Genomic DNA, 22,386 nt, shown 5'->3' with positions numbered 1-22,386 from the left:
GCCGCTAGACGTTGCTGACAGTTTGGGGGGCTTGCTTCTCGGCTACTCTCTCGGTGTCGGCAGCAATACCTACCTAGTAAAGTGCCTCCTCAGGTACCTGCATACCTGTGCATACCTACTGAAGTATGTACCTGCCCAAGTACCTTCCTTGAAGTATCGGACACCCAAGTACGTGCCCAGTGCCAGAAACGGTGTTAGGCTTGTTCGAATGAGAGGGGTGCTACGGATAATTGAAAGAAAAGGAGGAGTGGTTGGGGTATGTCATACTACCCTAAGCCAGCGAAGTATGCATGGTAGAGTATCCGTACTGTACTCCCTCGGTACGATTGCATGTTCCCTTAGCTTCGCCACTTCATCGGGCCAACGTCTCCACTCCACGACCAATCAATAGGTCGTCATCACGCAGCAAGCAAGCGAGCACATCAGGGGACTTTTAGCCTGGCATCTTAGGCGAAAAACCCCGTCACCACATTTTCTTCCTCCCTTGCCCAACCCAGCTTCCTGTTCTCTAACATGGCGTGCATGAGGTAGAGTAGGTATGTAAACTACATTGTACATACTGTACGTACAGCGTACGTAATGCAGTGTACCGATATCTGCCCCTGCTGGTCTCCTTGTTGTTGTGCTTGGTGCGTGCCTTGTCGTCGTCCATGGACGCTTGTGGTCCGCGAAGAAGCCATGAACAGCCACCACGCGGGGACAGTGCAACAGGCTCCCCCACAGCCTACTAGGTTACCTCCCTAGCACCAACACTAGTCGGTACCTCAATTGCAACAATACTTCACCGGTACAACCGGCACATGCGCCTGCTGACCGTCCAGTCCATCCTAGTACCAACTAGGTGGTGTATAATCCTCCTTCTTCCCGTCTTGAATACGAGGAAAGAAGTCTTGTTTTTCTGTCTCTCCCCGTTTCCACACCACCCACACCTAACAACCACAACCACCTACCTTATTATCCCTTCACTTGATAAAATCCATTCGCTCGCTTCCTCCCCCCCCCTTTTCTTACCCTTACTCTTGCTTCCTTCCTCTCGTTTCCCTTCTGCATCATCATTCTTACTTCGCCCTTGCCCGAAGAAAAGAACAAAATCACTGTTAACCTAGGTACTACTGTTTACCTAACTACCTACCGCTCGCTCCCGCTTTCCCCTCTTGACTCGCGCCGTTCTCCTCCTATCTGGTACCCACTCGGGCACCGCCCACCTCGAGGAAAAGAACTTTCCGCAAATTCCAGACGAACCGACTCGCCTTGCTTTGCCACACCCGTCTCCGAAACACATACCAATCAATTAGGTTTTCGGCACACACACCGACGACTCGCCGCCTTATCTGACGAACAGGAGGGAGAAACCTCGGCTGCGCATATTTTATACAAGTATTCGTCCCTCCCCGACGACAGCACCCACTTTCCCCTACCGTCGTCACCCACCGTACCCGTCCGTCATTCACCATGCGTCCTACGAGCGTGCTCCCGCTTCTCACCGCCGCCTCTGTTGCCCAGGCATCATGGTTCGACTTCAGAGCTGAGCCCCGCGATGAGGTCGTCAAGAGACAAACGGGAATCAGCGGCGCCGAGACGACAAGTGCCGCCGCCCCAACTACTTCCGCCCCTCCCGCAGAGACCACAACAACAACGCCTGCACCCGTCACGAGCACCACTGTCGTTGTCGAAACTACCACCTCTGCCGCCCCGGCCCCGACCACGAGCGCCAACGCTCCCGCAACCACCACTCCTGTCGACTCTGCCGCTCCCACTACCCTGCAGACCAGCGCCACGTCGGCTGCCAACAGCGACAGGCCCACGACCAATGGCGACAGTGCTACTTCTTCCAAGCATTCCACCACCATTCAGCCCGTCACCTCCACCATCCGGACCGTCATCACCACGACCAACTCCGCTGGTCAGCCCACCTCCTTCACATCCGAGTCCACCGTCACCTCCACCCCGGGCCTGAACGATGCCAGCTCTGGCGACTCTTCCTCCGGCATGTCCACCCAGACTCGTAACACTGTCATTGGTGTTGTGGTAGGTGTTGGTGGTGCCATTGTCCTCGGCGCCCTCGGCTTTGTCGCGTGGAGAATCTGGGGTAAGAAGAAGCACGCCGAGGAGAACGACGGTCTCATGGAGTACAACAACCAGTACGGCAACGAGCCCAAGGCCGAGGTCGGCAGCGCCCAGGGAGCAGGCCGCACCCCGTTCCAGTCGACTCTCGAGAGCTACCACGCCCCGAACCAAGTCAACGCATCGTCAAACTTCTAAAGATGACGCCCACCCGAGTCTTGTCATGATTGTTTGTATTGCGGAAGAAAGCGTTGATTCCCCCCGGTCTCGTCCAACAATGGGCATACACCATGATTTCTCTTTTCTATCAAACATTGCGGCTGGCATTCCCCGTCTCTCGGCCAGCCAAACGGAGTTTCGGACTGCCGAATTTGCTACGGCAGGCATGATTGCATATCGCGAAGTTAAAGGCCTGATGGATAAAACACATGTACATAGAATGCGGAATTCCTCTTCTTTATCGGTTGGACTTCAGTATGATGACCAAACCCGACCAATGTGGCTTCTCTCCGAGCGAACCCCGCAACCAGGCAGGGCACCGACGGCAGCAGAGACACAAACAACGTACGCGATGCAAGTCAGAAGGATACCACCATACTGGGTTTTCATGGCTTGCACCTTAAATATTAGTTTAATACCACGACCGCCAAATGAGGTTTTCTGCCAAAGGCAAAAGCAGAGCACATACCACATCTAAACCGATACAAGTGATGCCTGTCAGTGAAGACAAAAAGGGAAAGACCCCAGTGACAGACCCCCCTTCCCTAAACTCTATGTCGATTATCAGCAGCACGATTGCTGCCCCTCATCCGGGTGTCATCTGAACAGCTGGGTAGGCAGAAGCATCGTCCTCTCTACCTAGGCCCGACCATTCCGGCTGGGCATCGACACGTGGGTGCATGCCATCATGGGCAGCGGGTGCAAGGCTGAGCCCGTCTGCGGTTATGGTTATGGACGTAACCGTCTCAGTGATGTTTCGGGGGTGTACGGCTAGGGGTGCTGTCACATTTTGGCGCGGCCCTTTGGGTGGGCTTTGTTTGCGTTTTTGTTTGGACAGTGCTTCTTCTGGCGTTTCAGGTACGCTCCCTTCTGCGAGAGCCAACCAACCGTATTTATCCCCCTTCCCTCTCGGCGTCGTTTTATTTGCCCCGGCCGCGTCGGCCATCCGTTCGCCAGTCGTGCAAGGGACCGAAATTTGACTTTTGATTCTGCTCATACTCGTCGTTCTCTCCTCTTTCCCTTTCAGCCCTGGCGCGGACCGTTCCTTTTAGATTCCACGCGGCGTCCACGAATCGATCCCGCCACCACCATACACGCAATCGACGAGGTTGAGCCACGGTCCCCGGACGCTCTTTCATATTCCCCTTTTTTCTTTCTGATGAGCCGCCGGTGAAGGAGCTGTCTCTGCCCCTTGCAAAGTAAAGAAAAAGAACCCTGGAGGTCTTACTGAGGAGGTCCATTGTCACGATCACGAGTACGAACTTGAGCAAAACGAGGACGGGACGAATCAAACCCGAAACGACCAATCCGCCGAGGATTTCCGACGACGTCAACGCGGCGGCAGCAGAGGAGGAAGCACGCATCAGCAGTAATTGAAGAAAAGAAAAAGCATAATCAGCGATGCGGCCGTTGACATTGATCGGAGGCCTCTCGGCGGTCGCCGTCGCCTCCGCGGGCGTGATGGCGTACGACATTGGCGAGGAGATGCGTATGGGCTGGAAGATGGGACTGCTGCCGCGGCAGGACTCACAGAACTTGCAGCCGTTTGACGGCAACCTTGGAGGCGTGAAGGCGCCCGCGGTACGTGATCCTGTGTTGCCCCCCAAGCAAGACCTTGTTCCGCCTTTTTATTTTTTCTTTCTCTGGCGGCTGGTGATATCGACGGGCTGGGACTTCTGGGTGTGATACCCGATGCGGCGGCCTCGGGGGAGGGCGGCGCACGGTTTCAGTCCGAACAAGCACGACCAAATGCGGCATCAAGATGAAGAGACGACGTTTTGGCTGACTTATCTTCGGCGCACGCGAACAGATCACAAAGTCGAGTAACTCTGAACGACCGTTTGAGGTCGATGGCGACACCTTTGTAAGTGTGATGACCTTGGCCGGGTTCTAGCTGCACGGGGCGCGAGAGGACTAGGATACTGATGCCGCGGACCACCAGCCCGACTTCGCGACAGCGGCGAACAGAGCGTGCGACAACCAGAAGAACAAGTGCGCCGACGTCGCCAACAACGGGTCCCAAAAGTTTTCGGTGTCGGAATGTGACAAGCAGTCCAGTAAGTTGGCCTCCGTCCAGCCCCCCGCGGCTGGTGTCCTTTCCCTTCCCCCCCCCCCCCTCATCGAAACCCCTCTCATTAGTGAAGAGGCCGGAGAGAAGAGATAGAGGTGGTCTCCGGTCGCAGTGGATGAGAAGCAGCACGCTGACGATGACGGGTACAGATGAATGCAAGGCGGCGATCAGCACCGCCACGCAGCAGAGCTTCAGTGACGCGGTGTTCGTGGCCTCGGATGGCGACTTTGACATTTTCTGTGACCCATGAGTGAGCTGTCGTCTCTTTTCCATGAAGCAGAGAAGCGAGGTCGGATTAGAGGGAGAAGGAGAAGCGCTGGGGGGTAAGATTAATTGACGTTGTATGAAACACAGCGCGATGTCGGCCACGGGAACATGCGGCGCATGTCTACGGGAAGGGGCGCCGCCATGGCCATGTGAACGCAAGCCGCTTCTGTTTGGGCCAGAAGGAAGGTTTGTTGGGAGTATCCAGCTGTACCCGGTGAAACCTGGGTTTGACGGTTTTGTTTTTCTTTTTCTTTCCAAAGGGGTTCTTCGAGGGCAAAAAGCACGAGGTTATATCCGGGACTCTGCCGGTCGTCGGTCGACGAGCGTGAGCCTTGTTTTTGTATAAGTAATATCGCGTTGGGACATGACAGAGCGAAGAAAGCAGATCAAGGGCGGGTGGAATCTGGGGGTTTCGCTCGAAACCCCGAGCTGGTGTAGTTAATCGAACAGACGTGCGTCGTCTGGCTGTATTATATACCGTCTCTGAATGCCTTCGTTTTCTCCAGCGAAAGACCAAGTGTCAGAGCCAGAGCCTTGCAGGGCGAGAACGTCATTGTGAGAACCCCCCCCCACCCCCATGAGACGAGACAAGACGCCACGATCACAGCCGTTGGTACGCAAGATTGTCAACAGCTGCCCCCTTCGTGGAGAGGACCATTGCAGAGAGAAGTTTCAGCCCAGTCCGGAGCAAATGGCCCTCCCTACACGAGGTACGGATCGTAAACGCATGAACGGTGCTGGGAGCGGAAATAAAAAAAAGGGCTTTTCATGAAGGAACCACTTTCCGGTGCCCCTCCTCCATATCTTAATCTCGCCTTCTTGATGGGTAAAGCCGATGGCCCTGATCAGCTATATCAGCCGCGATATCCAATCTCACCACCACCCAGGTTCAACGCTGTTGCCGTGCTTTTTTTGTTCTCTTCTTTTTTTCTTTCTTTCTTGTTGTGCCCCGAGCTTCCTTGCGCCTCCCGTTAGTAACATGGTGATTTCCCCGCGCATCTTAGCTGGCCATGGGACCGCGTCTAGTAACAAGCCATTGCTGTCCCTACAGGACGAGGGAGGCGGGGCGCAAACTTCGGACAAGCCTCCCCGTGTGTTTTCGTGCCTGCGACCCGGAAGAGGGCTGTTGGTGGTTGAAGCTGATGCGGGAGTTCTTGCTGCAACTATGGGACGCGGGCGCATTCATTTCACACCTGCACTCCTTCCTCCGCCCCCTCTGTTCTTGGGTCGCAACAGCAAGCGCGTCGTCAGAGTTCAATGGCCTGTCGACGTCGAGTCTGAAGATCCTCGGGAGACGTGCGTCGAAAGGGATGGACCCCGGAATCCCGACAGGAAGGCGGGTTTGCCGTCATGCAGATCGCCGGGTCCAAGCAAGGGCGCAAGGGGTTTTTTTTTTTTTTTTTTGTCGAGGGTCACTCTTGAAGAAGCTCAATTCCTTCGGGTTGTCTTCACGACTGACCGATGCGGCTGGGACGGGAACAGCCGTTGCCAGTCCATGGTGGCTGTTTCGGGCAGGAAGGGGAGGGAAAAGAAAAGAAAAGGTTAAAGGTGCATGGGGTCCAGCAAAACGTCAAAAGTTAACCGACACCAGTCACTTGAAGCTATTCTTTTTTGTCTTCTTTTCTGCGGGGCATGATGCCGCCGTCGGGTAAGACACAACCGCTAGCGGACACGACGGGACTTTCGAGAAGCTTGGTGTGAGGCGAGCCGGCCGACAGCAAGGGACAGGACGTGGTAATCAGGGCCACGAGCGTCACGGAGCCGGGTGAGCATGGAGCCATTGGCAAATAACACGATGTCGTCTACGAGTTCAAGCGGGTGGGGCGGCCTCATGGGGCGGAAATCAGCTAGAGCTCCAAAAGTGATGCGAGAGTATCCGTAGGGGGGAAGCGATTTCTGGGGCTTACTACGTACAATCTGCTAAGGGGAACATTCGATTGCGAGGGGAGCTGCTCTCTCCCGAATGTACCATGCTGCCACGCACAGGCAAGGTGAGAGATTGCCCCATTGGCTATAGCTCGGCCCCGTGGTGCAGCGGGGACGCTCATTAAGACAACATCAGCAGGGCCGCCCAGCGAGTGGCTTGTTTGGAAGGCTGTCATTCAAGCAAGTTGGCCAAAGTGGCCAGCCTGTCCCTGGCACGCCCCGGTCCACCCCATTGGAAAGCAGGGACCCCCGACTCTCTCTACATACCTAATACATAACAGTATGTACGATGTATGTCTTGCCAATCCCCAATGACATTCCGTCGTGGTTCATGTGAGCGCTGTTCATTCTCCCCCAGAAACGTCCAATCTCGTTGTGCCACTGGTCCCAAAAGGTTCCACGCAAACGGCCCGGAGAAGAGTGAAGCTCTTCGCCCTCGGCATTCCCACCCGACAGTGCAGACGAATGCACCGTCGACGCGGTTGCCGCTGGTTATCGAGTTGATAACTCGACTTGGCTGGCAAATGCTTTTGGGAGAGGTTTTGCTGCAGCTTGCTATAGACGGCCGTAGACGGAAGGCTTTTCAAACTCTTGGTGCCAACTTTTCTTCTTCTCGGCTTTTTTCTCTCTTTCTCGGTGTACACTAGTGGCATCAAAGCCCACGCCTGGCCGTGCCTTGGCTCCCTGCTGTACATCGTACCTGTTCCTTTCCGTTGCCATGCCCTGTGCCTATGCACCCGTACCTGCACCCGTACCTGTACCTTGCCCGTCAAGTCCCCCGTTCCTTGTCTGTGCATGGTACCTCGAGTCCTCCTCCTTCACCCACACGGCTTGGACACCATCATCTCCAAGAACAGTACGGACTAGTGTAGGAAACCTTCGCATTAGCTTCCTGTGCCATGCAATGCCTTGAGTTGCCTTGAGTGTCACGCCTCTCTCAATCTCTACCCGTGCCTCGTCTCGCCTTGTTCCTCTCTGTCCGGCCCCGGTCCAATCTTCAGCTGCTTTTCACCTCCCTCACACAAAGTCTCCGTCCTCCTCCACCTCTTCTTCCTCTTCCTTCCCCCGACCCCCCCCATCTAGTCTTCCGTCTCCAAAAACCGACGACGACCTGTCAAGTCATCAAGATCACCATCATCGTTTAGCTCGAGCTGTGATCCCGATGCGTCCGGTACCTGCAAGCTGTCGTCTTTTTTGCATTCATGTCGCTCCTTAGTCAATAATTTCCCTCCCCCAGTTTCCCTTCTGCAACCACCCCCCCCGTTCTCTAATCCCTGAATCGGGCCACCTGTGCAAATAATACCTTATTCCTGCTGGTTATACAGAGTATAGGCCCCCCCTACTGCCCGCCTGCCCGAAAAAAAAAAAATTCCCTACGCGTCGTCGCGACCAAAAAATACGACCCGCCAGATATACACACACACACACAGACACACAGACACACAGACAGCTGGCCCCAATCACACGGGCCGCTTCTCCTCCCACCCCCTTATTCCTGTCAACAACTTCGACAGCCTGCCCGTTCCTGGTTTTCTTTCTTTCTTTCTCTCGGCCTGCTTCGTGTTGTACATGCCGTTTTTTGAGGGCTGCGAACAAAGGGTCCTCGACGCGAAATCTCAAGAGACTTGGCTGCAGACGGTCCCATCGTCTGCGCTGATCTCACCGTGGTAAGTCAAGCTACCTCTCACCTCACCGCACCTCACCTCGCCTTGCTTCACATTCCCCCTCCCCCCGTGCTACCTTGACAGCCCACGGCAGACGCCACCCTGATCTTGGGCCCCATTCCTAATTGAAACAGAGTCCCTCGAAGACGTCTCCTCAACAGCAATCCCATTCTCCTCCTGCTGCACCTGCACAGGACGGCAAAGGGCCTCATTGTTCACCGCTCAACTCGCCCGCGTCGCCCGCCCTTTCTTTGACCTCCACTGTTGCCGACGGCGAGGACCTCGGGTCCTCCCCCATTCTGCCATCGCTGCCCGCGCCGAGACTCCCTGACCGAGCTCGGGAAATTCTGAGGAGTCAACCCAACGTCGAAGAAGAGGAGAGGTACGTTACCGCCAGTTGGGGCTCACCGTACTCGGCCCAAGACACGGGACTTCTCAGTCCCCAAAGTGTTGGCAGCGATCAATCCGAAGACTCGCCAATCCATCACATTGCCATCAGCACCCCCTTTCTCCGTCCTCCCCCCGCGCTTTCGTTCGACCACGACGATTCGCCCGAGCCCTACCTCAGCGCAGCTCAAGTCCTCGCCAATCGTGCTCGACGACCTGCACGTCGACTGACCGAGGATTGGATTCGCCAACACACAGCGGGCGAAAAATCGGAGAGCCGCCATTGGTTCAGCGACGGAAGCGAGCACTCTTCACTGAGCAGCTCAGGATCCGGCGACGAAGCTGTCTGGCACGATAAGGAGTCGCTGCGAACACCGAGAGCCCGGCCGCGTCTTGCCCGTGCATCGCTCACCGAACCTCGTCACCCCCGCACCCGATCCAGTGTCGAGACACTTAAACCGGAAAACGCGAAACCCCGAGACGACGTCGCAGACGCAACTATGGAGAGCCCGGAACTCCCAAAGGCCGACTTGGCCGGCGAGCTGCCAGACCTCCCTGCAATCCCCACAACGCCCAGAAGGAGCGCGAGTGCTGCACACGGCGAGACCGCCAAAGCTCCCATAACACCAATGAGGAGTGCCTCAGCAAGGGTTTCAATCAAGGAGCCGAGCATGACACCGCGGCTGAGGAAAAAGGTTCCTTGGAAGGGCAAGAACATTATGGTTCTTCTTCCCAAAGACGAGGAACGTGGACGCCCCGGACAAGCGCCCAAGCCGCTAAACCAGACCGAGATTGAAGGCATGTTTCGATCATGGCAGGAGCTCGGGTACGACATCAGCGGTTTTGACCTGGATGTGGCGGAGGGCACGTACCAGGCCCGCACAGGGTACTCCCAGAGCAGAGACGCCTGGCCTGACTTCGACGAAGTTGCTAGAGAGCGTGCGGCACACACCTACAAGGTCACACTGCCTGACTTGAATGGTAAGCTGCGAGGTTCAGACGTGGAGATGACAACCGTGCTAATCGTGCCGCAGCCTGGAAGAACTACGTGAACGAGCTTAACGAAGCTAAATTGCGAGCTCTCGGTGTCTCCTTCGGCGACGACGACCCACCACTGCCGTCAATATCCCCTGCGGCCTCACAACCTAGCCGGCAGACCTCTGTGCAGTACCCGCCTCTGCCCTTCTCTCCGCCCATGCCTACGTCCTCGGCCTCGAGCAACCATGTGCAAGGATACCCCTTCCCCACACAGTTCGTGCCTGGCGGCCGTTCCTCCGCAGGTCCAAGCCCGAGTATGGTCTCTCCCGCTGGGTTTGGCAGTCACCCGGCCAAGTACAATGCCCGACAGTCGATCTCGGTCCCCATGGGCCACTCGCCCTTCCAGATGTCAAATCAGCATTCGCCAATGGGCTGGCCTTCGCAGCACAGAACTGATTCGCCCTCGCTGCTCAACGGGATCCTTTCTCCCATTTCGCCCTTTACTCCTGAGGGCTTCGCACCGACTGCCAGCCCTGCATTCAACGCACACCAGCGACACCAATCTTTGCAGTACCCCATGATGCCCCACCAGCAGTTCATGCAGCAACAGCAACCTGCGCGGGCATCTCCGCGCCTGCAGGAGGTGCGAGAGGACGAGGAGGAGGCAGAAGAAGAGCACACCCCCGCGAAGCCGTTGGAGGCCTCGCAGGTTAACGACGATGACCTCCAGGCCGAGATCGACGAGGCCGAATACCACCTGGAAGAACAGATGCGCAACGAGCTGGAGCACGAGGATTACAGCCCACACAACGAGGAAGCCGCTGCGCAACAGCTTGCGGGTTTCTCTCAACAACAGCTTCCGTCGCATGCGAGGGAAGCCTCCGTACAGTTCCAGCCACACCCGCAACTGCAACAGCAATTTATCCAGCAACCTGGCGACGGCCCTGTTCTCCACCACCCACGGCCCCACAGCCGTGGCCACTCGCTGTCGCAGAACTTCTTTTCTCACCACGACGAGATGCGGGCTCGTGGCGATAGCTTGGCCGGATGGCATGACGTTGACACTAACCGGATCGACGAGGCGGCCGAGATCGAGACCAACCCCAGCAACCTTGGTACGCCTGTGCAGGACTTCAGCCTCACGACGCTCTTACAGCAGCACCAGCGCTCCTTCTCCACGACGAGCAACCCGTGGAACGACGTCTCATCGGCTTCGAGCAACTCGGGCATGCCGAGAAGACCCAGCCATGCCAGCAAGCCGTCACTGTCGAAGCTCAACGTCAAGGCCCCCGAATTCAAATTCAACCCTGGCCACGAGTCCAAGTCCAGTTTCACCTTTGGAAGTGGCAGCAATAATTTCCAGCCGTCTGTTTTCCAGGCGGCCGGCGGATCTTTTGCATCGTCCGTTGCCTCGCCATCAGGACATTCGTTTGGCGCACAGTCCATCTCCAAAATTAATGCTGCCGCCCCTGTCTTCTCCCCCGGCCAGAGCGAATTCAGCTTTTCTGCCTCTGGCCCGAAGTTCCGACCGGATGCGCCAACCTTCACACCCTTCGGCAATGTTTCGGACTCTGTCACCAGCCCTGTGTCAGGCAGCGAAAGTGTCGGCAACCGCACCAGCTCCATTTTCGGCAATATTGATCTGAGTCTCTCTGACGTTGTTAAACCTCCCAAAAAGAACAAGGCCATTCCCATCGTTCGTCCTAGCAGCAGCGACAACAAGAACGACGAATCCCAGGACGACCTTCCCGATGACGCAGACGGTCGCCTGATTGATGAGTCGCGCATCAAGAGGGCCAAGGCTTCAAGAGGGGACGGCGATGACGTTCCCCTGTTTGCTGAACCATCGCCTGAGCCCACCGGAGTGCAATCGCTTCAGCTCGCATCAAAGCAAGAGCAGGATGCCTCCGAGCACAAGTCGGGCGATGAGCAAGCTTTCACGCCTGCAGACACCACAATGTCCTCTACCGCCGCCTCCGAGCACCCCACTGATTCCAAGGCTGTCACTGCTACTAGCCCCTCTGATACCTCGCCTGATCAACAGCAACTGAACTGGGCGCCTTTCGAATTTGAGTCAAAGTCCGACGTCCAGAACTTCAACGAAGCTCGGCCGTTCGGTATCGACACCTACAAGAAGGGCCACACCAAGTCGCTGTCTGCCACCGCTAGGGCATTCGTTCCCGGCGGCGGCTGGGCTGTTGCGCCCGAGACCGAGACCGAGGAGGACGAAGAGGACGACCGCGACAGAGAAGACACTGTCGAGCCTGTCCTGCCAAGCACCGAGGCTCCGGCCCAGTCGTCGCCTTCGCGTGAATCATCTCCCCGCGCACCGACCCCTCCCAAATTCGGTGCCTCCAAGGGACTGGGCGCTTCTCGCTTCGCCAGCCCGCCGAAAAATAAGGGTCTATCTGCGTCTCGCTTCGCGGCTTCTCCCTCGCCTGCTCGCCAAGTTGAGGAGGAGCTTGAAGAAGGAGAGATTCCTGAGGAATACGTCGTCTCCGAAGCCGAAGAGCATGTCGATGAGCCCCAAGCTCACGGCTTCTCCTTTGACGACCAAACCGCGGACAAGGCCGACGATGAGCATCACGAGCCAACTTTTGAGGAGATCGATGCCATCATGGATCACCTCAAACATAATGACCCGACTTTCGGCGCGAACAAGGTCACTACCGAAGCTACCAACTGGCGCCAGCCTAGTCCCCAGAGACAAATCCATGTCGCTGGCGTTACCAACCTGTCGCCCTATAAGATGCAAGCCGGCAGTAAATACCGCAGCAGGACGTCCAGTCCCATCCGGCAATATCGTGACCTCCCTACCGACAACTCGGCGATGCCCAGTACGGAAATCGAGGATCCTTTCGTCGATCCTCCTACGAGCATGCAGTCATTCGATGCTCCCATCACACATTTGAACGGGGAAGAGAGCGTCGCGCACAGCGACTGGGAGGAAGCTTTCACTGCTGAGGAACAGGCCAAGCTGGAGCAGCGTGTCCAATTCTTCGACGGCCGTGTCAATGAAGCCGTCGGCGATCTGCTCTCCGCCCGCCTCGGCCCCTTGGAGAAGGCTCTTCTTTCCATTAAGCAGTCGCTCCGGGGCGGTTCCAGGAGAGCTTCCTCTTCCGTCCGTCGCAGCGTCTCTGCAGATATCCAGCACAGCGATGCCGACGACGAGGATGAGGAACCTGTGCCTCGCCGTTCGATGAGCCCGCGTCGTGACAAACGCATGGAGCAGATCCGCGCGGCCGTCCTCGACGCCTTTGCGGTACAGCAGCGAAGCGTTGCCCCAGTTGCTGCACCTGCCGCCCCCGACGACGCCTCCACCGCTGCCGTCCTAAAGGCTTTGGAGGAGATGAGGGAGCAGTTTGGCGCCTCTATGCGTCTTGACTTCCGCGGTGAGGATCTGCGCAATATTGTGGAGGAGGCTGTTGAGAAACGTATGCCGACGCCATCCCAGCAGGCCGCTACTGATCGCGGCAACGACGAGGCCGTCAATAACAAGCTGAGTGAGCTCCAGGCCAAGATCATCGATCTTGAGGAACGCCTTTACGTTGAGCGAAACCAGACTGAGAAGGAGGTCACTGATCGTCGTGCTGCCGAAGATCTGGCGGCAGAGCTGGAGAGAAAGCTGCAGGCTGCCGAGACCCGCGTCGAGGTCGAAATCATGAACCGAAGTATCTTCGACAATCGCATTAGTGACCTCGAGGAGAAGCTTAGGAACCAGGAGGAGAGGGCTCAGACAGAGTTGGACGGCCGCCGTACAGCCGAAGATAGACTCTCAGAGGTCCAGCGGCTTCTCCGCATTGCCACCGAAGAGGAGAACCGTCTGAGAGAGGAGGTCGATGAGCAAAACCACAAGATCAAGGCCCTCGAGCAGGCCGCTTCCAAGCATACCATGCGTATGGCTCTTATGGAGGCCTCGCAGACCAATGCGACGCAGGCCCAGACTGAGCTCACCAACAAGATCAACATAATGGATGACGACCTGCGTACTGCCAATCAACAAGCCACCCGCTGGCGATCCGAAGCGGAGCGCGCTGTTGAGACCGCCCGCCGACTGCAAATCGACTACAATGGGGCTCTTGATGACAACAAGGAGTTGCAGAAGTTCCTCGCTTCCCTTGGAGCCCAGCTTCAAGAGAACGAGCGTATCCGAGAAAGCTGGCGCGCAAAGTTTGTCTCTCTCCAGGAAGACATGGCTCAGGCTGCTCGCGACATCACAGAGGAGAATGCCCGCCGTACCAAACGCGAGCAGGCACTGCTTGCACGTCAAGAGGTCCTGGACGCCAAGCTCCAAGCCGAGGCCCGCACACGTGAGCGTCTGGAGACCGAGATCGAGCGACTGGAGAACGGCGAGCGCCAGGGAATGCGTGCTGTCAACGAGTGCAAGCGTCTCGAGACCCTTCTCGGCGAGATGAAGACTGAGAACCACAAACTCCACCAGTCTGCCATGCGCTACCAGAGCGAATTCAAGGAGGCCAGAGAGTCCGGTATCAACGAGGTCCAGCGAACGCGCGCCGCTATGCAGCGCGAGATCGACGAAGCCAATCACCACGTCAACGTTGTTCGCGAGGAACTCGAGGAACAAATCGTCAAGATCAGAGTCGAGTTCGACCAGGCCAACATGGACGTTGAAACTGCCAAGGCTCAGTCTGAAATGATGATGGAGGAAGCTCAGACCAGCAAGGCCGAAGCTATCGAGGAGCTGAAGCGCAAGCACCAGAACGAGCTTGAGGACTTCCAGACCCGTTGGGAGCGCCAGCTCAGCAACGCCGTCGAGGATGGCCAGAAGACCGAGCAGCACCTTCTCGAGCGTCTCAGCCTTTCGACATCCAAGACCGAACACCTGCAAGACCGTGTCGCCCACCTGGAGGAGAAGCTTGAGATCGCCAAGGAGGCTGCCCGCGCCGCCGCTCAAGCTGCCAAGTCTGCCGGTGTCGAGCCACCTGCGCAATCCGTTGCGACCTTCCAACCCAAGGCCGCCGCCACCGTTGCCGCCGCCGTACCCAAGGCCATGGACCTTCCCGAGAAGATCTCGCCCCAGGCCCTGCGGGAGTCCATCATGGTCCTGCAAGAGCAGTTACAGGCTCGCGAGCAGCGCATTGAAGAGCTCGAGTCCACCGTCGACAAGCTCGACCCCGAAGCGCCGACGAAGATTTCCAAGCGCGATGACGAGATCACCTGGTTGCGTGAGCTTCTTGCCGTGAGACACGGCGACCTGCAAGACATCATCCTTGCCGTGTCCGCTCAGGACTTTGACAGAGAGGCTGTCAAGGATGCCGCCATTCGCCTCAAGGCTAACCTTCAAATGGAGGAGCAAGAGCGCGAGCGCGCGATGAATGGTGGATCGGCCATTAACCTGCCCAACATTGCCCAGTCTCTCCGCGAGGCCGCCTCGCCTCGCGTCGCTCAAGCTGTTGGCCCTCTGGCTGCAGCATGGGGCAACTGGCGAAAGTCCCAACAGCCCATCTTCTCGTCAGGCGGACGAACACCCCGACCTTCAACGTCACGGTCTGCCTTGACCAGCAATCACACCCCTTCCCGGTCGAATGCCTCGGCATCATTCAGCAACAACGCTAATGGTTTGATGACGCCCCCGGCCTCTGGCTTCCGCCAGACCCCTCCGGCAAGCACGGAGGAACCCCAGCCGACTGCCTTCCAGACTACCGGCCGTCGGTACACGGCTCAGCAGCTTCAGAACAGAGCCCGGGGACCGTCGTTCACCGATGTGCCATCCGAGCCTATGCCCCTGAAGAGCCCGCCTGGCCGTCGCCCATCGAGTCGCTCCCAACAACCCATGACGCCCCCGATGATGCGGTCCAGCGCATACGACTCGGACGCTCACCCAGGCGATTTTGACGACACCGACTTTTTTGAAGACTAAGAAGAAGCGTCAACGAGCGGGAGGATTTCCTTTGTCACTCGCGCCGCAGTCGATCTTTTTCATGCAGCATGCTCTTGAGCCCAAGAACGGACACACTAGAATGATGATACCCCCTTTTTGCAAGACTTACTACTACACTACTACACTACATCCACCGAGCTAGAGGATTTCCGAGAGTAGATGGTGTATCTTACCCCTTGGCCTTTCCCTCAGGTGCAAACGGACACTTGCAGTTGCCACCGTCCGTCCTCCTTGGGACCGAAGCTCGAGGGTTAAAATTAATTTTCCTTTGTTTATTTGGTCCGAAGCAATGCGGAGGAAAACATGACGACGAACTAAGGATATTTCTGGGAGGATGAGAAGACTCTTGCTTTTTGACGTTTTCGCTCGCTACTGCGCTTGCTCTAACGTGTACACACTATTACTGCCTGCCCCCTTCCCGCTACATCACTACTACTACTACACCACACAAGAACGTATATAGTAATAATTTGCACGCCTGATCTGAGTATTACCTCGACCAAGTTCCCGGAACGTTGAGTCTGCCCCCCTTGACATGTGGTGATTGTGGAGGCAACGAATGCGAAGTCCTTACAAGATGTCACCAGTCTACCGAGACCGGGGAACACGATTTATCAATCACGAGACACACACCAAGAGATCAACAATGGCGGATGGATGGCTCTGATTGGTGGTTTAAGAATGGGACCAGCCCATCAGGGGTATCCAACGCGGAGAAGAAACAAGGCTCGCATCTACTTTTTGGTTTGTTTTGTTCATTTCATCCAAAGTCATATTAGAAAGGTGGTATGGTATGGTATGGTATGTGTGTGTTGGAAACAACCCGCGCCCCGGAGAAGGCTGTCCCGCCTGGACTCACCTCTGCCTCCCTTTGCCCGTGAAGAAGACGTGTCGGTTTTGCAATTGATCATCCCTTACTTTCGTTCTTTTGTTTTGTTTTCATATCCACGTTCAAGAGCTGCTCAGTAGCTTCTCGACGGCCCACTTGACGGAGAAGTTGCGCAGGTCCGAGTAGTGCTGACCGACGCCGACGAAGAGCACCGGGACGTTTGTGGCGTGGACGAGGCTGACGAGGGTGCCGACCATGTTGCCGACCGTGTCGCACTTTGAGATGATGAAGCCGTCGAGGGTGCGGACGGCGCCGAAGGCGGCGTTGAAGTTGCGGGCCTGAGCGACCGAGTCGGTGCCGACAAGGGCCTTTGATATGCGCATGTTAGCTTTCTTCTTCTTCTTCTTCTCCTTCTTCTTCTTCTACACTTGAGAGAGATCTTACCTCGCCGACCATTAGGATCTTATCGGGTTGAGCAAACTTGGCAAACTTCTCCAGGGAAGACATGAGGCGTTGGTCGTTGTGCCTGCGCCCAGCGGTGTCGATAAGGACGACGTCGAAGCCCTCTTGGGCGGCGTGCGAAACGGCGTCACGCGCGACGGTGGCGGCGTCCTTTCCATAGCCCTTCTGGTACAGCTCGACGTGGCCGCCCTCACGGACCGTGAGCTCCTTGAGGTTGCGAACGTGGACGGCGAGCTGCTCGACGGCGCCGGAGCGGAAGGTGTCGCCGGCGGCGATGAGCACCTTGTACTTGTTCTGCAGGAGGAAGAAGCAGATCTTGGACAGGTTGGTGGACTTACCGACGCCGTTGACGCCGACAATAGAGATGACATAAGGGCGGGCCCTGCGCAGGGAGGTCGCGGGCGGCGCGGTGATGGCGTCGATCTCTCGCAGGAGGTCGAGGGAGGACGTCGGCGTGAGCATCTTGGTGAGCGAGGCCTCCATGGCGGCCTGGATCTTGGCGTTGATGCTCTCGAAGCTGCCCGTCTTGACGCCCAGGAGCTCTTTCTCGACGCCCTCGCACAGCCGGACAGCGGCCTCGCGTGCCACGTTCTTCTTGAGGAGGTGCTCCTCCATGCCCTTCATAGCCTTGTCGAGGTCCGCCTTGGTGAGCGTCTTGCCCCCGACGACGTTGCGGAACAGGCCACCGATGGTGCTCAGGCCGGACCCGATCAGCCCGCCCGAGGCCTCCGTCTTGGACGAGGTGTTATTCTTGGCCTGCGCCGAGGCCAGGATGTTGTGTACCTCGTCGTCGAGATCCTTCAGCACGAATTGGCCCTTTGCCGTCTTGGACCCCCATGTCGTGTGGTCGACCTGCTCGACCGCGGAGGAGCGGGCGACCGGCTCGACTTCCGAGTCGCTCGTCGCCGACTTCGGAGCTGCCGAGTAGTCTAGAACAACGTCGTCGTCCTCGTCCGCCATACCGTCCGCGTCCCACTTACGGCCCTTCTTCGTCGATGACCGCGTGGCGACCTTGGGCCTCCTGCCGGCCGACTCGTCTCCAGACGAGACGGGCCCCGAGCTCCCGGCCTTGCGCGCGCGGCGCGACATCTTCGCTACGGGGCCGGCCTTTCCTACTATTACACTGCTGGTACTGGGGGTCGAGGGCCGCGAGGTGCTGGGCGTCGCAATGGGCGTCGAATCGTTCGATGTTCCGCTCGCAGCGTTCAGACCGCGTCCTGGTCGCCGGTTAGCATTGATCGCGTGATACTATGGCGGGCAGCGCATTCGGCTTACCCCTATAATGCAGACCCGGGGGGAGGGGAGGGTCATCGCCAAGGTTTCCAGACAACGTCTTCTCCTCCTTGGCGAACTCGGCCGCCGAGATGTTTGAGTCGCCCTTGGACCCCGTCGTCTCCAGCTCTCGGACCTGCTGATCAAAATACTCGTCGAACTTGTGGCATTCGACCAACGTCGTGTGAGGTTTCGTCAACTGCTCGCCGTATAAGTCGACAAAAATCGTCTTGATGTTGTCGACAAGTTTGTCAATCCATGACAGGTGGAGGAGGGATCTGTAAACGGCCTGCCCGCAAGTCCGTCAGTGCTATGCATGGCTGGTGAGAGGGGGTGCGCATTGAGTGCCGAAGGAACATACCACAAAAATGACACCTAGTTCCTTAACAAAGGTATAACGGAGTGTGTGTTGATCGCGTTTGTATGGTGGGTTGCTGGCTGCGGACTGACTGGACGCGGCGCCGCCCTTCTCCTCGATAAAGACATCGGCGATGAAGTTATTGATGACGGACGGGTTGATAGGCGCATAGGTCCTGGACCAGAGCACCACACCGGAGGTGGTCAGGATCTCGAACGTGTCCAGCATTGTGTATGCGCTTCAATTCCTTGGGTTTCTGCGACAAGGAATGCTTTCGAGGAGAGTGACGACAGGCAGAACAAAGGAGGGAGGGAGAACCGTTGGTTTGGGGCGACTTCTTCGATGATCCATAAAGCTGGCCTGTGGCGTAGACCCTTGGCCGCTAAGGCGTACGGGCTGGTTGCACCTATCGCTTGAGAACCCTATCGATAAGATCCGGAAGCGAGGATAATCCGCCAGTCTTCCACACTGTAATCCCCCGCTAACGAAGGCAATGTCCTATACAGTGCGTAATCCAAGCTCGGCCCCTGCTGATGACATGGAAGTAAACACATTTCCATACCAGCTACATCCACCTCAGCTCGTGGCCCGACAAAGACGACGTGGACTCATAGAAGGGAGGCATCCCAACACCCTCGACGCTGAACGCCCTCTCCAACGCAGCTTACTGGTTTCCCGACAAACCCCTCGCCATATCCCTCCACGACATAATCGGAAATTCACACAAGCTTTCCTTCTTCCATCATGCAGCGTCCACAAACGTACGGGCAGTCGCCTCCCTTGCACCACCCTGTACCCCAGCATGTCTCGACGGTTCCCCAGCTGCGCTCGCCCCCTCTTCCCGTGTCGCAATCGCAATCGCAACAAGGCTACAACAGCCCCTATCAGCAGCAAGGCGGCGCAAGTGGGAACGTTTTCGGCGCATATGGACAGTTCATGAACGACCCCACGGCGCAAGTCGCGGCACAGTTCGGACAGTCGGCCTTCAGGCATGGCCAGGAGTACATGGAACAGAATGTATGTTGAGAGAGAGAAAAGCCCCAACACACGAATCTCGTGGGCTCTGCAAGATGCGCCGGACCTACACGAAGCTAACTCTTGTTGCAGTTCAATCGATACGTCAACGTCAACGCCCTGAAACACTACTTCAACGTCTCAAACTCCTATGTCATCAACAAGCTATTCCTCGTCCTCTTCCCTTGGAGGCACAAGCCATGGTCGCGCAAGCAGTCCGTTGGGCCTAGCGGCCAGGAGGGGTGGTATCTCCCGCCGCGCGACGACATCAACAGCCCAGACATGTACATCCCCGTCATGGCCGTGGTGACGTACATCCTCCTTTCCACCCTCATTGCCGGTCTTCGCGGCCAGTTCCAGCCCGAGCTTCTTGGATACACGGCGTCGACGGCTCTGGTAATAGTGGTTGCGGAGATCCTGGGTCTGAAGTTGGGCTGCTATCTGTTGGGCATCTCGAACGACTCGCAGCTCTACGATCTGATCGCGTACTCAGGCTATAAGTTTGTTGGTATCATCGTTACCGTTGCGGTGGCGGAGACCTTCAACGGCGGCAAAGGCACAGGTGGCTGGATTGGCTGGTCGGTGTTCCTCTACACGTTCCTGGCCAACTCGCTGTTCTTGGTATGCATGCTCGCACCAGCCCCCTATCACAGCTGTGATTACTAACATTTCATTTCAGATGCGGTCTCTCAAGTACGTCCTCCTGCCCGAGAACTCGGCCAATGGCGTTGGCCCTATGCAGACAGGCGATTCCCGGGCCAAGCGGAACCAGAGAACCCAGTTCCTGTTCTTTTACTCGTACATTGTCCAGCTGCTGTTCATGTGGATCTTGACGAGGCCTTGATCACGCAACTCCGGAGGGGTTTATGATGCAAAACGGACGGAGCCAAAAAGACTGGCATTAAAAGCAATCCGAGCGCGGCTGGATTTGAACATGCCATCACATGCCATGGAGCCAATTAGAAGGACAGGTTTCCCTTTACAAAAGGCGAAGATTTATTCCAGGAGTCGAACACACGTGTACGATAATGCGACACGTCACGTATTTAGAGCGTGTTGGGGCGGTTTGCTGTTGAGCCTGTTATGCAGTTGAGATATGCCCCGAGTTGAGGAAGCCCAATCCCTGTACAGAGTAGTTTGGAGTGACCGGGAACAGGTTACGAGGCGGAGGTTGAGATAAATAAGTAGAAATCAAACAGAGCTGGCATCCATGTCGGCATTAGAAACCTGCATCGTGGTCCTGCAATGCAATCAACTGGTGGCGTATGACAATGCAAGCGGCGTGCTGCTTGGGCAAAGTTGCTATTACAACAAGCTTTCGTCAGCCGACACGTCAAGCTCCTTTCGAATCACCTTCCTTGCCGTTCCCTGCATACATATACATTGTATCTCCCCGAGGGCATGCAGCCAGTCACGGCCAAGGATACAGTATATCCGTTGTTGGCTCAAAGCCAAAAACAACAAGAGCGTAAGCGGCCAATAGAACGCAGGTATATTTGATACTAGCCCGATGCCTCGGCCTAAGACTGCCCACCAAAGCTCGACATGTCTGCTGAAAGCTGGAATGGACAGCCGTCTGCCCCACACGAGTGCGAGCCTTGATCCCTCATTTGCCGATCCAAACTTTGGAGGGCAGTGAGTGTTTCCCCATTCCTCCACACGAACCACCTGTGCCGAATCTTCAATCCGGCCCCCATGCCGTTTCGTTAACCTATCGAAAGTCGTCGTGATTACAAATTCGCCAGCCTCAAGGGTGCTCTTTTGAACAGACTGCATTAGAATCGCATCCGTTGCGCAACACCGCGGCATATAAATAACGTCAGCTCGGATACCCTACACGGGCCGTATGCACCAAAGAGATCATATCGTTCTGTCTAGCTACCTTGCACAAAGCATCGCTCATCGCGTCTTACAACGAGGGGGTTCTCGTACACCGTTCATAGGACTTCGCCGTTAAAGCTTCTCAACTCGACCCCTCAGAGCCTCATCATGGCCCCTTCTCCCATCGTCACGGCGACGCTGCAGTCTGCTGTCCTGAGTGGCACGTCGAACCTGTTGGCCCAGGCCTTGACGGCCTACCAAACCGATGTATGATGACCTCCTCCACACGGCTGGGCCACCAGAAGGATGCGTTGCGTCGTCGCATACAACAGCGCCGTCTCACTGTGGCCAGAGATTTCATTGCTAATCCGACGACCAGAGTCCACTGGCCATCGACTGGGTGCCCGTCTTCCAGTTCATCCTCTACACCATTATCAGTACGCCGCCCAACTTCATGTGGTAAGTCTCAATCCCAGCGCATTTCCTCTTACACGAGCGTCGATAGGCCCACGCGTGTTCACTCGATCCCCAATAGCCGGGGCAGCGTTCGAACGTCGTCACTGACACCCCGCAGGCAAGGTTTCCTCGAGGAGACCTTCCCGGCCTACCACGTCTCGCCCACCAAGGACGCCGTCGCCTCGGCGGCGGCCAACGACGACAAGGAGCTGGACCGAGAGGCGCGTGAGGACAAGCTGGTCGAGCCCAAGCTCAACATCCGCAACACGCTCGTCAAGCTGGTCTTCGACCAGACTGTCGGCGCCGCGCTCAACACGCTCGCCTTCAGCATGTTCATGCACAGCATTCAAACCGCCATGGCCCGCCCGGAACACCTCGCGGCCGCGCACCACTCGGGGTCGTATCTCCTCTCGCGCGGCGCCGTCGATTACAGCAAGGTCGACTGGCGGGCCGTCGTCCGCAGCAGCCAGCTCGAGTTCGTGCCCATCTTCCTCGCCGGCCTGAAGCTGTGGCCTCTGGTTAGCCTCGTCAACTTTGCTTTTGTCAAGAGCATCGAAGGCAGAAACCTGGTCGGTTCCCTCGCTGGTATTGCCTGGGGCATTTACATGAGCTTGGTGGCGGCGCGTTAAATGTCGGAGAAGGCATGGTTTAGCGGTGGTATAAGCCACCGGGTGGGTTGGGCACGGGGGAGGGCTG

At 56.9% G+C, this 22,386-nt stretch overlaps 7 protein-coding genes across 7 annotated transcripts; 5 read left to right on the top strand and 2 right to left on the bottom strand.

Moving 5' to 3' along the window:
• Window positions 1-1,452: 1,452 nt before the first annotated feature.
• On the top strand, window positions 1,453-2,262 carry GLRG_02577 (uncharacterized protein; the record flags this gene model as incomplete). The annotated part of the gene is made up of 1 exon (XM_008092586.1): window positions 1,453-2,262. The coding sequence occupies one exon, from the start codon at window positions 1,453-1,455 to the stop codon at window positions 2,260-2,262; it is 810 nt and encodes a 269-aa protein (XP_008090777.1).
• Window positions 2,263-3,684: 1,422 nt separating this feature from the next.
• GLRG_02576 (uncharacterized protein) lies at window positions 3,685-4,604 on the top strand (the record flags this gene model as incomplete). Its single annotated transcript, XM_008092585.1, has 4 exons — window positions 3,685-3,864; window positions 4,094-4,147; window positions 4,226-4,340; window positions 4,504-4,604. The coding sequence occupies 4 exons, from the start codon at window positions 3,685-3,687 to the stop codon at window positions 4,602-4,604; spliced, it is 450 nt and encodes a 149-aa protein (XP_008090776.1).
• Window positions 4,605-6,283: 1,679 nt separating this feature from the next.
• Window positions 6,284-6,554, bottom strand: GLRG_02575 (uncharacterized protein; the record flags this gene model as incomplete). Its single annotated transcript, XM_008092584.1, has 2 exons — window positions 6,284-6,468; window positions 6,536-6,554. 2 exons carry the CDS (start codon window positions 6,552-6,554, stop codon window positions 6,284-6,286), a joined length of 204 nt encoding a protein of 67 aa, XP_008090775.1.
• A 2,544-nt stretch (window positions 6,555-9,098) lies between these two features.
• GLRG_02574 (myosin class II heavy chain) lies at window positions 9,099-15,457 on the top strand (the record flags this gene model as incomplete). Its single annotated transcript, XM_008092583.1, has 2 exons — window positions 9,099-9,579; window positions 9,633-15,457. 2 exons carry the CDS (start codon window positions 9,099-9,101, stop codon window positions 15,455-15,457), a joined length of 6,306 nt encoding a protein of 2,101 aa, XP_008090774.1.
• A 972-nt stretch (window positions 15,458-16,429) lies between these two features.
• On the bottom strand, window positions 16,430-18,627 carry GLRG_02573 (SRP54-type protein; the record flags this gene model as incomplete). Its single annotated transcript, XM_008092582.1, has 4 exons — window positions 16,430-16,675; window positions 16,752-17,986; window positions 18,045-18,330; window positions 18,403-18,627. The coding sequence occupies 4 exons, from the start codon at window positions 18,625-18,627 to the stop codon at window positions 16,430-16,432; spliced, it is 1,992 nt and encodes a 663-aa protein (XP_008090773.1).
• A 516-nt stretch (window positions 18,628-19,143) lies between these two features.
• Window positions 19,144-20,257, top strand: GLRG_02572 (uncharacterized protein; the record flags this gene model as incomplete). The annotated part of the gene is made up of 3 exons (XM_008092581.1): window positions 19,144-19,416; window positions 19,507-20,034; window positions 20,093-20,257. 3 exons carry the CDS (start codon window positions 19,144-19,146, stop codon window positions 20,255-20,257), a joined length of 966 nt encoding a protein of 321 aa, XP_008090772.1.
• Window positions 20,258-21,402: 1,145 nt separating this feature from the next.
• GLRG_02571 (Mpv17/PMP22 family protein) lies at window positions 21,403-22,319 on the top strand (the record flags this gene model as incomplete). The annotated part of the gene is made up of 3 exons (XM_008092580.1): window positions 21,403-21,501; window positions 21,614-21,693; window positions 21,809-22,319. 3 exons carry the CDS (start codon window positions 21,403-21,405, stop codon window positions 22,317-22,319), a joined length of 690 nt encoding a protein of 229 aa, XP_008090771.1.
• Between the last annotated feature and the right edge of the window lie 67 nt (window positions 22,320-22,386).

Source organism: Colletotrichum graminicola (genome assembly GCF_000149035.1).
Source record: "Colletotrichum graminicola M1.001 genomic scaffold supercont1.5, whole genome shotgun sequence".
Lineage (NCBI taxonomy): Eukaryota > Fungi > Ascomycota > Sordariomycetes > Glomerellales > Glomerellaceae > Colletotrichum > Colletotrichum graminicola.
Note: the sequence above shows the minus strand (reverse complement) of the source record. Positions and strands in the feature narration are given on the sequence as shown.